Genomic DNA, 16,513 nt, shown 5'->3' on the forward strand with positions numbered 1-16,513 from the left:
GGGGGAAGGAGGTTGATTTTGTCTGGAATAATTTACCTAAGACATGTTTGCTCTGTCGGCACCGTTATAGTCTATGGGCCCAACGGCAAATACATCCGAATCCCGTTTTGCAGGGGGTTAGGAAGCATGCCCTGACGGGTTCGCCAAGTGTGTACTAAATGCAATGTGAAAGCCCCCTAACTTCATAAATATGCCCCATTGTACTTGGCTGACAACCTGTTTCTTACTGGCATGCCCTGCTTTGGTTACTTATTGGCAGCTTTTGACTCTCCCCTGTTGGGATCAATTAGAATCATTTTGATTGAAATGACTAATAAAATGTGTAGAGCAATACTTTGCCATGTTAGCTATTTTGCTTGTCTAAATTACTGAAAATCCACTGAATATTGCTTACACTAATGCTGAACCATTTGCATCAGTGTTGAAAAGAATTTAATTACACTTTTTTTTTTTTACAGATTCTATTTTCTTTTCTCTAAAGTATAATGAAGCTTCTTGTATTGCGGGGCACATGCTTAATTGCTCGATTTGACTGCTTAATCTTTCAGACAGGCGTTTCATTGTGTAACTCTTGAGCAGTACACTCTTCGGCACCAAGAAATTAGCACGGCTCAGTAGTGAAGTATCACCCACCACAATTATTGATTTTGCTTTAAAAATCTGTCAGGGAAATATCTTCTGTTCATACGAATGTATTTTGTAACCTGCTGCTAAGGATTAGTATTAAGTCAGTACAGTCTCCCCAATAACTACAATTTGCAGCTTGGCCTCTTTGTGAAAAATGCAATTGATTAAACTTAATGATCATTGTTTTGCTTTTTTTTTTTTGTAATGTATTTTAGTAAGCCACAGCACATACCATTGCAAAAGTCTGTATACAAAATGATAAAATAAATCATAATTATTGCCGTTCAAAATCCCAAGTGCCATAAGAAGGGAGAAAAACCTATATCTGAATCTAGAAATGAAGGAGATATACATGTGCTATATAGTATGTGATGTGAACATGGCGTGTATAAAAGAAAAGGATCAAATAAATGGAAGTCACGGTTGACACTGTGCCTACTTGTGTAGACTGGATGAAACGCGTGGAGGCTACTTGTCAAGTCTCTGGGATGGGGCGATTGTCCTTAAAAGGAGAGGTCGTGTAGATGTGAGGTAGGTATATGAATACTGCGGCATATAGTTCTGTAGAGTCAAGGATAGATTGGGTAGGTCAGAAGATCGCAGCGTATGGTTGTCAGCGTTCTGGCTGGTAATGCTGTAACAAACGACAAATACACTTCAAGGAGAAATATATGCCGCTTGCAGCAAATTTCTCAACAATTCTAAAACACTCTCGGAGCGTGCTGTATAATTAAGGTTATACTGTGACGATTTATTTTTTTACCTTTATTTTCTCACCCCAAATATCACAAAAAGTATGCATGGACTTTAAAAAAAAAAAACCTCTTTGCATCACCTCATTTAGTGTGTTGTTGTTTTTTTTGTTTTTTTTTTTTAAATGTGCAGTATTATGTGGGGTTCGTGATTATGACAAATTGTGGAGAACATGAGCATATTTCATACTTTGGTGCTCCAAAGAGTATTGTCTGGCAGGTAATGCAAGAAATGTTTTAAAAAGTTTAAGGAAAAAAAATGTATAGGTTGTGTGCTGATGGGGATGAGAACTGAACTTAAAAATTAAGTAAAAAAAAAAAACTATACCAAGTTGGAGTGTGTGAACCAGGTTATACTGTACTGAGGCCGTACATCACTAGTATTCAGCCCGGCAGGCATTGTGATGGGGCAATAATCCCTACCTCTTATATGAAGGGGGTGAAGAAAAACACTAGTTTATATACAAATAATTGTGTGTAGAAGCTACTCATTGATTAAACATGTTTATATTGGTTTAATATAATTGTAATGTATAAACAATTAAAATCACTTTATTATCACAAGCTCAGAAACCCAAGTAGAAGTATGTTTTCTCAGTAATTAGGTTTTTAATTTCAGTTTAATATTTCCTCTTGGAAGAGATATTTGTGGCAAAATGACAGGGTATTGTCGTAGTGTTCTCACGGGTAGGCAGTTAGTTTATTGTGTATGTTGCAATTATTGTTTAATGGCCTTCCAGGTGCAGGGATTATTATAAGTATTGCTGGCTCTTCTGAATGTGCCCTCAGGAGTATAACAAGCCATGCATTATGCGCTCATTCATTTTATAATGGTAATAAACTGCATGGCTGGAACACTGGGTATTGAATCAAATATTCAGGTATTGCATATTTCAGAAACAGAAGTACCACAAGACTTTGATGTTTATTCTGATAGTTAGGGTGGTATAAAATACAGTGCAGCATTTTTCTCCACACCTAAAACATCTGCAAAGTAAAAATCCTTTAAAAAATGGAAGCAGTAAATACTTCTCAATTAACAAAATACAAAGTGATTGCACAATAGAGAAATCAAATCCATATTTTGTGTGATCAAAATGGCATCAATGCTTCTAGGCACACTTTCACACAGTTTTTGAAGAATGTCAGCAGGTTGTTCCAAACATCTTGGGAAAGAACCATAGATCTTCTGTCTTTTCATGTAATCCCAGACCGATGCAATGATGTTGAGATCAGGGCTCCGTGGGGGCCATAGCATCACTTCCAGGACTCATTATGCATTAGCAGAGGTGTCAATAGCATTCCACAAGGTGCTGGAATCATTCTGTGCAGGTGATTAAATTATCACCTGTGCAATACAAGGAAATCCTGAAAACATGACCTGTTGGCGGCCCTCGAGGAATGCAGTTTGACACCTCTGCATTAGGTTGAAGATAGTTCTTAATAACATGGATCATATGTTTGGGGTCTTTGTCTTGCAATAGACTAAATTTGGGCTGTAGAACGGTACAAAAATTAGTGTCTGAAGGCCTGTAGACTGTGAGCCCTCGCGGGCAGGGTCCTCTCTCCTTCTGTATCTGTTAGTGCCTTGTTTTTGCTCATGTTGTATTTGTCTATATTTGCCCCCTTTTCACATGTAAAGCGCCATGGAATAAATGGCACTATAAAAATGTATAATGATGATGATAATAATAATAATAAAAAAGGCCAGGCAATAGTGAAACATGGTGGTCAGGATTAATGGTGAGCTCTATGCTGAGAAATGCATACATATACTTATGCATCATGTAATCGCATCAGGGAGGCGTCTGATTGGCACAAAATGTATTCTGCAACAGGACAAAGCCCCCAAGCATACAACCAATGTCACTAGGAACTATCTTTAGCTTAAAGAAAAAATGGAGTCCTGGAACTGATGTAGCCCCTGCATGGAATAAAAAAAAACAGAAGGGTTTGTGCAAGCCTACATCTGCAAACGATTGATGGTTAGTTTTCCCATGATGCTTGGAAAAACCTCCCTGCAGAGTTCTTTCAATACCCATGTATGGGTACACCTATAATTTTATATTAATGCACACTACATGGTTATCGTGATAGTGCTGTCGAAATAGACTGATGATCACGCGATGAACAGGCATAAAGCTAATTTTATTTACCAGAACATCAACATTCACCGCAGTGCATCATCCTGTGTAAACAGGACCAGTGCTGATGAGAATGTGTATCAGAAGCACAGTTGCCTGTGTAAACCGACTTTTCAGTGAGCACCAATCAGCAAATCAGTAGCTGATGAGCAGTCATTTAGTACCACTAGTCAGCTAATAATTTGTCCACAAATAAAACTACGGTAATCTAACTATTTGATAAAAAGATCTGCACATGAAAAGCCACCATATTGAGCTCTCAATATCCCTCTCAAGTCCCTTCATAGCATCCCATAAGTCTCTTTTGTTTTCCATAAAACATGAGTCCAGGAAAATGGGAAGTGAATTGCTCCGGGAACCATTTGCGGTAGTCCTATTTGCGCAGTGGTATGAAATGGTTCTGTTCACCTGTCCAGTTGTCATCCATTTGTAAGGGAGCCAGTATTTGTAAAAAAATAAATAAAAATCCCTTACATACAGAGCAAAAATTGGTTTCTGTATTGTATGTTTTTTGTTTTGTTTGTAATGGACCTGTTTTTACTAGGTGTCTCCGAATACCTAGCATTTTGGGGATAATCGTGCTTTAAAAAATAACAAATCCGTTGGGAAATTATTTAACCTCATCTGTTTTTTGTTAGCTTCAATATTACAAAAGTTGCTATCTGGTTCCTTTGACTGGACTAAAACATTGTGATGCAGCTTAAAACAGATTGCAGCTGGATTGAACAATTAAAGGGAACCTGTCACCCCCCTCAGGCGTTTGTAACTAAAAGAGCCACCTTGTGCAGCACTAATGCTGCATTCTGACAAGGTGGCTCTTTTAGTTATGATGCCTGCACACGCTGAAAACGCTTAAAAAATGTGCCCCCTCATACCCTGAAACCGTCCGGGAGGCGGGTCTTTCCTTCCTAATCAGACGCATCACAGCCGTCACTCATGGCCTCTGCGCGCCGGGTGCCGCCTCCTCTTGCTGCATTATCATCCCCGGCGCCTGCACATTAAGTTTTTTTTCCAGGCGTGCGCAATTGCGCTGCCCTGTGTACTTACAGCGCAGGTGCCGGGGACGATAATGCAGCAAGAGGAGGCACGCAGAGGCCCTGAGCGACGGCTGTGCTGCGTCTGATTAGGAAAGAAAGACCCGCCTCCCTGGCAATTTCAGGTTGAGGGGGCACATTTTATAAACGTTTATTTCAGCGTGTGCAGGGAGCATAACTAAAAGAGCCACCTTGTTAGAATGCAGCATTTGTGCTGCACAAGGTGGCTCTTTTAGTTACAAACGCCTGAGGGCGGTGACAGGTTCCCTTTAAAGACATTTTAAAATCTTTCCGACCCCATTAAATTGGATTCTTTACTGGATCATTTTATATGTGTTCATCATACCAAGATGGATCAAAAAAATGAAAATGTGAACATAGCCTAAATAGTGTCAACACCTGCAGATGACACCACCAGAACGCTTTAATGCAGGTGTTACTCGGACTAGAGCAGAAGTGAAGGTAGTCAGGAAAGTAACTTGCTGCTCAGTTACCTTAGGTACAACTCCATGCACTGGCGGACACAGACAGAAAAGGGCCCCTGTGCAAGAAAAATATTTGCACCCTTTGCAGCTCAAGAGCTACTAAAAATGCAAAATTGCACCTGTTTCGGAGGTAGAAATGGGCCGCCTTTCCTCTTGGGCCCCTGTGTGGCCGCACAGGTTGCACCAATGATATGTCCGCTCCTGGCTTCATGTACACAGATTTATACAGCTAGTATTGAGTTCGTGAATACTTATTTTAAATCTGTGTGCCGTAAGCGAAAGCAGTGGTGGATTTAGACAGCAAGAACTTCTATTAAACCTAATGTCTATGTAAATAGAAAGAAGGGCATTTGGAGCTCTGTAATAGTAAACAGCACTCCAGCTATGTAAAGATACAGTAGGAAATCTGCAATTAATTTTGAACTGATTTTAGATATAGTGCTAAAGTGTACCTGTAATTCCACAGTCCATCCAGACGTTTGTGTGGATACATGATGTTCAGTCAGTGCTTTTGTCCGCTACCCTTGCTGACTTTAGAAAGATCATACGGGCCAGGGTTCATGCCACTGACCGCCCGTACTCCAACCCCGTGGGCAGAACACTGCTCAGACAACACAGGATTAGGGTATCACACTTCGATAAGACTTTATTGACTCACCAGCAGTCAACATCATGTAGTATTTTCCCAACAAGTAAACAAGGTGGTACAAATGACACTCACCCTTCCGCTGGCTTGCCGGGGATTAGAACCTACGTGTCTTCGGGGCATCCAGGGCCAACTACTCAAACCAATAGCACCCCTTTTTGGCAGACACCCACAGAGAAGAGGTAGCCACAAACTCAGGAATCTGACGCTGCACAGCCAGGTATGTGACCAGGTGACCTGATTGTCCCAACCTGGGTTTTCCAAATGGCTAAATGGACACACTGATGGTCAATGCAGCCGATCTGTATTCCACCAGCTGGAACCGCGGTTCCTGGGCTGACGCCCTGTTGAGTCACACCAGTGACAGGAGCAGGGCCCTTTTATTTCCCTTAGCTCTCATTTCAGTGTATTGTCCCACAGGATTGGGGAAAGGTGGGGGAGATAATCCCTCATTGTTATAATGTTTAATTAGACTGCATATTTGTCCTTCAAGTTGTGCAGACTAGAACACTGGATGGGGTCGATTCAACATGTAATCAGTGGGCGTTCCGTAAATTAACATACCATACAGGTCAACGGACAGTCTTGTATGAAACAATGGGTCATGTGCCTTTACCTACTGAACAAATAAATAGTACATCTGGCATAATTAAGAATAACTCACCCCCATACCAGTGGCCAAACAGTTATCGCAGTTTCCACAGTATTCACCATATTATTTGCTAAATGTTTGTCTTTAACAATGGGAACATATCCATGAATACTTTCTTTTTTTATGGTTTGTTTTATTTGTTAACATCACAATAGTCTTTGATAATGCAGATAAAAAAACAGCTAGAATTTCAAACAGCGGTATGTGATTTCTGAGGATGCATCCCTTCAAGGTTCTTCTTCACATTTCCGATGGAACTTGCATGGTTTCTGTTTTACCCGTACAATTACATTTGTACAAATAATTGAATAGAAACAAACTATTTTAAGTAACTAAAGAAATAAAATAGCTTAAAGCTGATAACTCACTGTCTGTTTTACCCACCTAGTTGTTTTGCCGGAAAACAATTTTCGGACTTTACTGCAGATGAATTTATTCACTATTTTTATGTGATTCTCGAAATACCTGTCATCATGGTAGCAGATTAAAAAGCTATTTTCTGTGAAAACACTGTTAAAATTGCTAGTTGTACAGGTCATGGAGCTACCTCCACCAACTACACCTTCCATAACATTGTGATGTTAAGGAGGTTGGCCTTCACTTTTTTCATCAATGGCCTGTCCTTGGGGTAAGTCGTTAATATCTGATCGGATAGTATTATCAACATCGGCGGGTAGTTCCCTGAAGCTGCCAGAACACAGCAGCAGCATCTATTCTATAGCGGCCACTGCAGATCCATCCACTATTCAGATGATTGAACTACTATGTTCTGGCAAAACTAGTGTACTTCAAGCAGCAGCCAGTAACAGATGTTCGACGGGGGTGCCAGGTGGTGCAGCGGTATTGATTGAGAGAGGCAGTCAACAAAAAGTAGTGACAAACGCCTACAGTGGGTACGGAAAGTATTCAGACCACTTTAGATTTTTCACTCTTCGTTGCATTGCAGCCATTTGGTAAATGTAAAAAAGTTTCTTTTGTTTCACATTAATGTACACTCTGCACCCCATCTTGACTGAAAAGAAAAAAAAATGTAGAAATTTTTGCAAACTTATTATATAAGAAAAACTGAAATATCACATGGTCATAAGTATTTAGACCCTTTGCACAGTATTGAGTACAAGCACCCTTTTGAGCTAGTACAGTCATGAGTCTTCTTGGGAATGATGCAAGTTTTTCACACCTGGATTTGGGGATCCTCTGCCATTCTTCCTTGCAGATCCTCTCCAGTTCCATCAGGTTGGATGGTGAACGTTGGTGGACGGCCATTTTCAGGTCTGTCCAGAAATTCTCAATTGGGTTTAGGTCAGGGCTCTGGCTGTGCCAGTCAAGAAGGGTCACAGATTTGTTCTGAAGCCACTCCTTTGTTATTTTAGCTGTGTGCTTAGGGTCATTGTCTTGTTGGAAGGTGAACCTTCGGCCAAGTCTGAGGTCCGTCCAGAGCACTCTGGAAGAGGTTTTCATCCAGGATATCTCTGTACTTGGCTGCATTGATGTTTCCTTCAATGGCAACCAGTCGTCCTGTCCCTGCAGCTGAAAAACACCCTCATAGAATGATGCTGCCACCACCATGTTTCACTGTTGGGATTGTATTGGGCAGGTGATGAGCAGTACCTAGTTTTCTCCGCTTAGAATTCTCACCAAAAAGATCTATCTTCATCTCCTCAGCCAGAGAATCCTATTTCTCATAGTCTGGGAGTCCTTCATGTGTTTTTTTTTGTTTGTTTGTTTTTTTTTTAGCAAACTCTATGCAGGCTTTTATATGTCTTGCACTAAGGAGAGGCTTCTGTCGGGCCACTCTGCCGTAAAGGCCCGACTGGTGGAGGGATGCAGTGATAGTTGACTTTGTGGAACTTTCTTCCATCTCCCTACTGCATCTCTGGAGTTCAGCCACAGTGATCTTGGGGTTCTTCTGTACCTCTCTCACCAAGGTTCTTCTCCCACGACTGCTCAGTTTGGCTGGACGGCCAAATCTAGGAAGACTTCTGGTGGTCCCAAACTTCTTCCATTTAAGAAATATGGAGGCCACTGTTCTCTTAGGAACCTTGAGTACTGCAGAAATTATTTTGTAACCTTGGCCAGGGATCTGTGCCTTGCCACAATTCTGTCTCTGAGCTCCTTGGCCAGTTCATTTTGACCTCATGATTTTTGATTTGGTCTGACATGCACTGTAAGCTGTGAGGTCTTTTCTATCAAGATGGGGTGCAGAGTGTATATTTAATGAGAAAAAAAAATGAACTTTGTTGAATTTACCAAATGTATGCAATGAAACGGAGTGAAAAATTTAAAGTGGATTGAATACTTTTCGTGCCCACTGTATAACCCCTTCACTCTTGGGCAATTTTTCATTTTTCTTTTTCCATCCCTTTTTCCAGCCATATGAGGGAAGTGTTTTGCTGGAATGACCCCATTCATTTTGCCACAAAGTGTACTGGAAAACGGGAAAAAAAGTGCCATTTTGCAAATTTTTTTAATTTACCATGTTTAGTATATGGTAAAACTGACCTGGCAATATGATTACCCATGTCAGTATGAGTACGCAGAAAAATAGTTTGTTTATTTAAATGATAAAAAAAACAAAATCAGAAATTTGTGAACATTTTTTTGCTTTTCATTTTCTAAGATTTGTAGCAGTCTAATTTTTTGTGATCTGGTGGTGAATGAAAGCTTATTTTTTGCACTCTGAACTGATGTTTTTGCTAATACCATTTTGAGGTAGATTTAATGTTTTGATCGCCTTTATTGATATGTTGCAGCAACAACAAAAAAACGTTATTCAGGCGTTTTTTTGTCTTTTCTCATTACGCTGTTTACTGATCACATTGTTTTTGTATTTCGATACACTAGCCATGCTTCAGCCAAGGGCTGGGGTTCACAGGAGGATCATGATAACCGGCACGGGGGTCTTCAGCAGAACCCCAGCTATCATGACTAACCCTTGACGCCCTTTGATCATGTAACTGGCATGCTGATGGGTGGGATTAATGACTCGCTTCCTGCAGGAACATGGCCCATGACTTAAATATAAGTCTTCGGTCGTAAAGTGGTTAAGGAACAGAATGAAATATGGCAAACATTAAAAAGTTACATTTTTCTTTGTAAATTTTTTTGCCTGGTTAGTTGTGCAACAACTTATACATCTCTCATGATTCCACAAGGAAAACATGTAGATTGTAGAATGGCTTTTATTGCTTTTGTTAATTTTTGACTTGTCTGTACAAGGTCATGTAAAATGTGGTAATTTAAGAGTTATGAAAAAATTGTCAGTTTAATTTCATCACACACAAAATTTTGTGCTTTAATTATAACTGATTTTATTTTTTTGTTTTAATTATGGGAAAATATAATTGTCTTTAGGTGAACAAGTACTTGGAGAGGATGCTCTGTAAATCTGCTTTTCAGTTTGGCCAACAATGACGTGAATGATTTTTTTTTTTTTCATATACGTTTCTTTTACAAAATATGATCTGTTTGCTCCCCCTAGTGATAAAACATGAAAGTGTAACTTGCACATCTTTCTGTTGTAGCTGATGGAAACATCCTGTTGCTTTTACTACACGGATGCAGTCAGGTTGGCCTTTTGGCTGTTTAGGTACTATCGTGCAAGATTATTTGGTCACCCCACATAAAATTCTCCTCCCCTTCCACAACTATCAACCAAGAAAAATATAAATGACTAGATGGTAGCCCAATTCTAACGCATCGGGTATTCTAGAATATGTATGTAGTTTATTTATGAAGATTTTAGAATAATACATTGAATACACAGGATTCGGCCGGCTGCGACCAATTAGCGAAGCGTGGTTCAAATCCCGTGGCAATTTGTGGCCGGACTGCGCCTGTCGCTGATTGTTCACGGCTGGCCATGTAGTATATAGCACAGCCACGTAGTATATAGCACAGCCCACAGAGTATATAGCACAGCCCACAGAGTATATAGCACAGCCCACAGAGTGTATAGCACAGCCACGTAGTATATAGCACAGCCCACGGAGTGTATAACAGCCCACATAGCATATAATACAGCCATGTAGTATATAACAGCCCATGCACACAGTATATAACACAGGCCACGTAGTGTATAACACAGACCATGTAGTATATTGCACAGCCCACGTAGTATATTGCACAGCCCACGTAGTATATTGCACAGCCCACGTAGTATATAGCACAGCCCACGCAGTATATAGCACAGCCCACGCAGTATATAGCACAGCCCACGCAGTATATAGCACAGCCCACGCAGTATATAGCACAGCCCACGTAGTATATAGCACAACCCACGTAGTACAGTATATTGCACAGCCACGTAGTATATAGCACAGCCACGTAGTATGTAACACAGCCCACGGAGAATATAGCACAGCCACGTAGTATATAGCACAGCCCACGGAGTGTATAACAGCCCACATAGCATATAACACAGCCACGTAGTATATAACAGTCCAAGCACGCAGTATATAACTCAGGCCATGTAGTGTATAACACAGGCCACGTAGTGTATAACACAGAACATAGGCTACGTAGTGTATAGCACAGCCCACATAGTATATTGCCCAGCCCACGTAGTATATTGCCCAGCCCACGTAGTATATTGCCCAGCCCACGTAGTATATTGCCCAGCCCACGTAGTATATTGCACAGCCCACTCAGTATATAGCAATGTGGGCATCATATCCCTGTTAAAAAAAAAGAATGAAAATAAAAAATAGTTATATACTCACCTTCCGTTGGCCCACGGATCCAGGCGAAGCAGTAACCGACGCTCCTCGCGTGCTCCGGTCTCAAGTGCATTGCAGTCTCGCGAGATGATGACGCAGCGGTCTCGCGAGACCGCTACGTCATCATCTCGCGAGATCGCAATGCATGGAGTGGTTACCAGAGCATCGCGAGGAGCGGGAAAGGCCTGTTTTGGATGCGGGGGCCGACAGACGGTGAGTATATAACGATTTTTTATTTTTTTTTATTTTTAACATTAGATCTTTTAACTATTGATGCCGCATAGGCAGCATCAATAGTAAAAAGTTGGTCACACAGGGTTAATAGCAGCGTTAACGGAGTGCGTTACACCGCGGCATAACGCAGTCCGTTAGCGCTGCCATTAACCCCGTGTGAGGGCTGACTGGAGGGGATTATGGAGCGGGCCCTGACTGCGGGGAGGAAGCAGCGGCCATTTTGTCGCCGGACTGTGCCCGTCGCTGATTGGTCGTGGCTGTTTTGCCGCGACCAATCAGCGACTTGGATTTCCATGACAGACAGAGGCCGCGACCACTGAATATCCATGACAGACAGACAAACAGATAGACGGAAGTGACCCTTAGACAATTATATAAATGATACGTCGATCTTCACTACCGTGCTTTCATCCCACCCTCCATCTTCAGAAATTTGTTTTTCATTTTTCAAACTTCACTCATAATAATTTGTAAAAGATTACTAACAATTTTCATTTGTACAAATTCATTGGTTAACAAATGCGACATGGCAATGTGAGCGTTTACTTTCCAATGCAGTCACAATATACAGAATTATTAGACAAGTATTTTGACTGGATAATCATTTTTATGCAGACTTTCCAACTCCAAGCTATATAAACTTGAATTTTTATTGGATGAAGCAGATCAGTTGATGTGTATTCCTGTAATGAGGACGGTTAGGCCTTAAGGATACAACACCCTTTATCGAGGTGTGCGGAATAATTAGGTAGTTAATCTTCCTCAAGCATGTCATGTACATGTACGGTTCAAGTCTGGTCTCCCTTTTGATGTGGGCTCTGTCTCTGAGCCCACATCTTTTCCAGCACATGTCAGCTGATCTGCCCCTAACAGCTGTGGATGGACTTGCGATCCACCCGTGGCTGTTAACATGTTAAATGTCGCTATCAATCTCTGAAAGCGGCATTTAACACTAGTGCGTCACTAATCCCACCCATCGACCCCCGTGTCACATGATCGCGGGTCGCCGATGGGTTGGCATGATAACCCAGGGTGTGCAGCAGGCCCCTGTGGTTGTCATAGTTGGTATGGCAAGTGATCATTTCTGCTACACAGAGCAGAGCTGAAGCCCTGCAATCTGTAGCACAAGCGATTGGATGATCGCAGATTCTGTCTCCCGTGGAGACTATTAAAGCAAGTGAAAAGTAAACAAAAAAAAGTTTAGAAATATTAAACAAAATAAAAAGTATAAAAGTTTAAATCAGCTCCCATTGCCCCATTCAAAATAAAACAATTTAAAAAAATATACACATTTGGAATTGCCGCTTTCACAATCGCCCAATCTATCAATATACAAAAACAATTAGTCCCGTAAATGGTGTAATGAGGAAAAAAAAGTCAAAACACCAAAATTACATTTTTTTTGGGTCACCGCATCATTGCATTAAAATGCAATAAAAGGCAATCAAAACATTGTATCTACACCAAAATGGTATCAATTAAAAAATGTCAGCTTGGCATGCAAAAAACAAGCCCTCACCCAGCAGCCCCAGATCCTGAAAAATGGAGACGCTGCGGGTATCGGAGAATGACTCAATATTTTTTCTATATATTTTTTTTTAACAAAAACTTTAGGTATTTTATCAATTAATAAAAAAGAACCATAATCATAATGACAGGTCAGTTTTAGCATTTGGTGAACATGGTAAAAATAAAACCCAAAAAACTTTTTTTGCAATTTCACTGCACTTGGATTTTTTTTTCCTGTTTTCCAGTACACTATATGGGAAAACCAATGGTGTCGTTCAAAAGTACAACTTGTCCGGCAAAAAAAAGCCCTCACATGGTTCTAAAAAAAAAAAAAGTTATGGCTCTGGAAAGGAGGGGAGCGAAAATCAGGAACGCAAGAAAAAAAAAAAAAATGGCTGGGTGTGAGGGGGTTAACAGATAAACAAGTGAAATGGGGAAACTGTTTATTTCAATTAGTTACATAATTCTCCACAGGTAGTTGCCTAATAATACACACTTAGATATTCTTCTAAGAAAGACAAATACTAATTTTTTACTTTTTTAAATATTCGGGTTAATTACCGTGTATCTACATGTATAAAATGTTTTTAGTAGGCTTTTCCTAGATTAATAGATATGGATATGAATAATATATACTACTGTAAATATCAACACTAGTATATGTTGACCAGTGAGGCTGGGAGATGGCAGTGAGTTGCAGTAACACTAAATGTCTGGATCTTTAGAACTGGCCATTCGGACATATTATATTGTCTGGTACTTATGTTGTCTCAAATGGATCTTGGATCTTAGATGTTGATGGTTTAGAAATTAAATGAAAGGGGAAGAAACTGTATTCAATCTTGAGACAAATACTTATTCCATGTTGGGGTTTACGTGTGAGTTCTCTCCTGGAAGGATCAGAAGCGTTGTGACTAGTGAGGATTTGCCATTTGTATAGAAGATTGTGACTGTATAGAAAGCAAAATGCCGTACCTGGATTAAGAAGAATAGTCTTATTTAGCAGCTGAGAAATGAATAGAATACATTGTGCCAGAATGAATAAATGTGCGTTCTTTGCAGTCTGGAGCAGAATTGCTTGTAGAATGGGTCTAATTTATGGATGGATATTGGATTAAGATAACCTTTATAATGAAAAGTGTGCGTGGGTGTCATTGTTATTCTTTTCCAAGTCCCATGTAGCTACTTATTTATCTTCTGGGCCCTTGTATCCATTCATTGGGAAGAAATGTAGTTTAAATGGAGATTTTTCATTTAATTAGATTCTTGTGAATTTGAACCAAGTATCGTCCTGATTGCATGTTTGCAACATTGAAGAGTTTACCTGTGAATTGAAAATTGAGAATGAAATATCAGTTGAGGAGAAAGAAGCAGATTTCTCTAATGATATACTACAAAGTTTCTTATTCTCTCGTGTAATATTGATTTTATGAAATAAAAAAATTAACTGTTTACTTTTTAAAGTCACCCAAACACATTATGTGAAAGTCAGCTGAAGCAGCCTGCTGAGTCTAATAAAACGGAGATGATGTGGGGAACAAAAAAATTTAGCATGTTCTCTTTTAATGTAGAGCAGGACATCTGTGAATTGAATATCATCAATGAATTGTAGCTCCTGGACACCAGCAGCACTCATGCAGCACCGCATAAGGACACTGTCACCACCATGTTTCACTGTAGGCACCATGCATTTTTCATTTTTACTCCTCACCATTGCTGTGCCATATAGTTTTGAATCCATCAGTTCCAAAAAACATTTATCTTGGTGTCACCACTCCAGAGTATAGCATTTCAGTAGCCTCCAACTTTTTCAGCATGGGCCATAGCAAATTGTCTTTTTTCTTTTGCATGAGCATCAGGAGAGGCTTCCTTCGTCGAATACACCCATGCATGCCATTCATCTGCAGTGTACTCTGTGTTGTGTTGCGTGAACCGCTCATCCCAGTTTGGATTTATTCAAAAAGATCAACTCCCCCTATTTTTTTTGTGTATCTTGGCATTTTTTACATGATCTATGTTTTTTTTTAATGGCATTTAAGAAGTTATTTGCAATTTTATTATGATCACTTGTATCATTCACATTTTTTCTTGGTTTATTTATACATGTGCATTTCGATGGCTTAACCTTGGACTTTGGGCCATTGCTATTTGTTTCCTTCTTTAACTGCAGTGAGCTTGCATGCCAATTTTCTTCAACTCTTCTCATCAGAAGATGTTGCTGTTTAGTTAACGTGCGTGAGCCTAGACGCCTGTGAGATTGTTGCAGTTTTATCATTTAAAGACTTGTATCACTTTACTATTTTATATCATTTACAATTTAAAACTAGATCAAGACAATTATCTGATCAATTTTACTTTCTGTTTCTCCTTTTTAGGTGTTTGGATTATTGGTCTGGGCTCTAATAGCGGGCTCTGAATATTTCCATTTTCCTGCCTTTGGCTGGGTGATGTTTGTAGCTGTATTTTACTGGGTCCTGACTGCGTTTCTTTTCATTATCCATGCGACAGGAGCACATACCAGAATCCACAAAGTTCCATGGACAATAGTAGTAAGTGTATTTCTTATAATGATTGTTGCATTAAATGTATAAGGGTATGTGCACACTGTAATTGGCAGCGCTTTGGATGCAGCCCATGTCTCCGCAAGATAAATAGACATGCCGCATGTCTGTCTCCGCATGTGAGCCATGGGCGTCTCTGGACGCATAGAGGACTGTACTGTAACAGCTAGCCGATGCGGGTTGGACGCTGCGCCTGTTCACAGCGTCCAACCCGCATCGATTACTGACCGGGTGCAAATACCCTTAGAGGGAACCTGTCACCCTCCCCTGGTGTTTTTAACTAAATGAGCCACCTTGTGCAGCACTATTGCTGCATTCTGTGAAGGTTGCTCTTCTTTTTGTGCTCCTTTCCAACGCTGCAATATTAATTTTTATAAATTTTGCGCCATACCTTTAGTCTGTCTGGGGGGCATGTCTTTTCCCCCAGACACAACCGCCTCCCAGCCATCAGTCAGCCCCTCCGTGCACCGGGTGCCGCCTCCTCTGTCTTCATAGACTAAAGGTATGGTGTGAAAATGATAAAAATTTAATATTGCAGTGTTCGAAAGGAGCACAAAAAGAAGAGCCACCTTCACAGAATGCAGCATTAGTGCTGCACAAGGTGGCTCCTTTAGTTAAAGACGCCAGGGGGGTGACAGCTTCCCTTTAAGATTTGTATACATATTTCTATGTCCGACATTACAAAGTGAAAGTTATATTTTGGGCTATTACCACACCGATTTACTTATTTGTCACTTTATGCTCCTGAGCATTTCACATTTATGAAATATTCTGGGGGCTCTGAGAAAAGTAGTGAGACCTGGAGCATTATTTCTACCATAAAGTGGTAGTCATGCATTAGACTAGTTGGGGCGTCACTCCCCCGTCTTACATCCATGCTGCCCAGATCGGCATTTTGCAAAAACGTGTGACCTTCTAAAGTGATTTACACCACAGTTCTGGCATAATCACTTTGATGAATCGGGGAGATAACGTCTTATCTTTCTAAAAAGTCAAACATACGGTAGTAAGCTTCGTGCACAAGATTGTGCAGCTGCAATAGCTAGGAGCCCCATAGAGAAGGCGGAAATGGTTTATTACATCTGCCTTCCTGATTGCTATATACACAGCATTGAACAAGCGCTATATAGGAAGCACTAATATACCAGTCT

General features: G+C 40.4%; 1 protein-coding gene across 1 annotated transcript in view; it reads left to right on the plus strand.

Annotated features, from left to right (window-relative positions):
- The window catches only part of CMTM8 (CKLF like MARVEL transmembrane domain containing 8), a 112,371-nt gene that overhangs the window by 70,829 nt on the left and 25,029 nt on the right, over positions 1 to 16,513 (plus strand). Inside the window, exon 3 of the mRNA XM_077271896.1 lies at positions 15,177 to 15,350. Coding sequence (XP_077128011.1) covers positions 15,177 to 15,350 — 174 coding nt within the window. The remainder of the gene's footprint in view (positions 1 to 15,176; positions 15,351 to 16,513) is intronic.

Source organism: Ranitomeya variabilis, chromosome 6 (genome assembly GCF_051348905.1).
Source record: "Ranitomeya variabilis isolate aRanVar5 chromosome 6, aRanVar5.hap1, whole genome shotgun sequence".
NCBI classification, from domain to species: Eukaryota; Metazoa; Chordata; class Amphibia; order Anura; family Dendrobatidae; genus Ranitomeya; species Ranitomeya variabilis.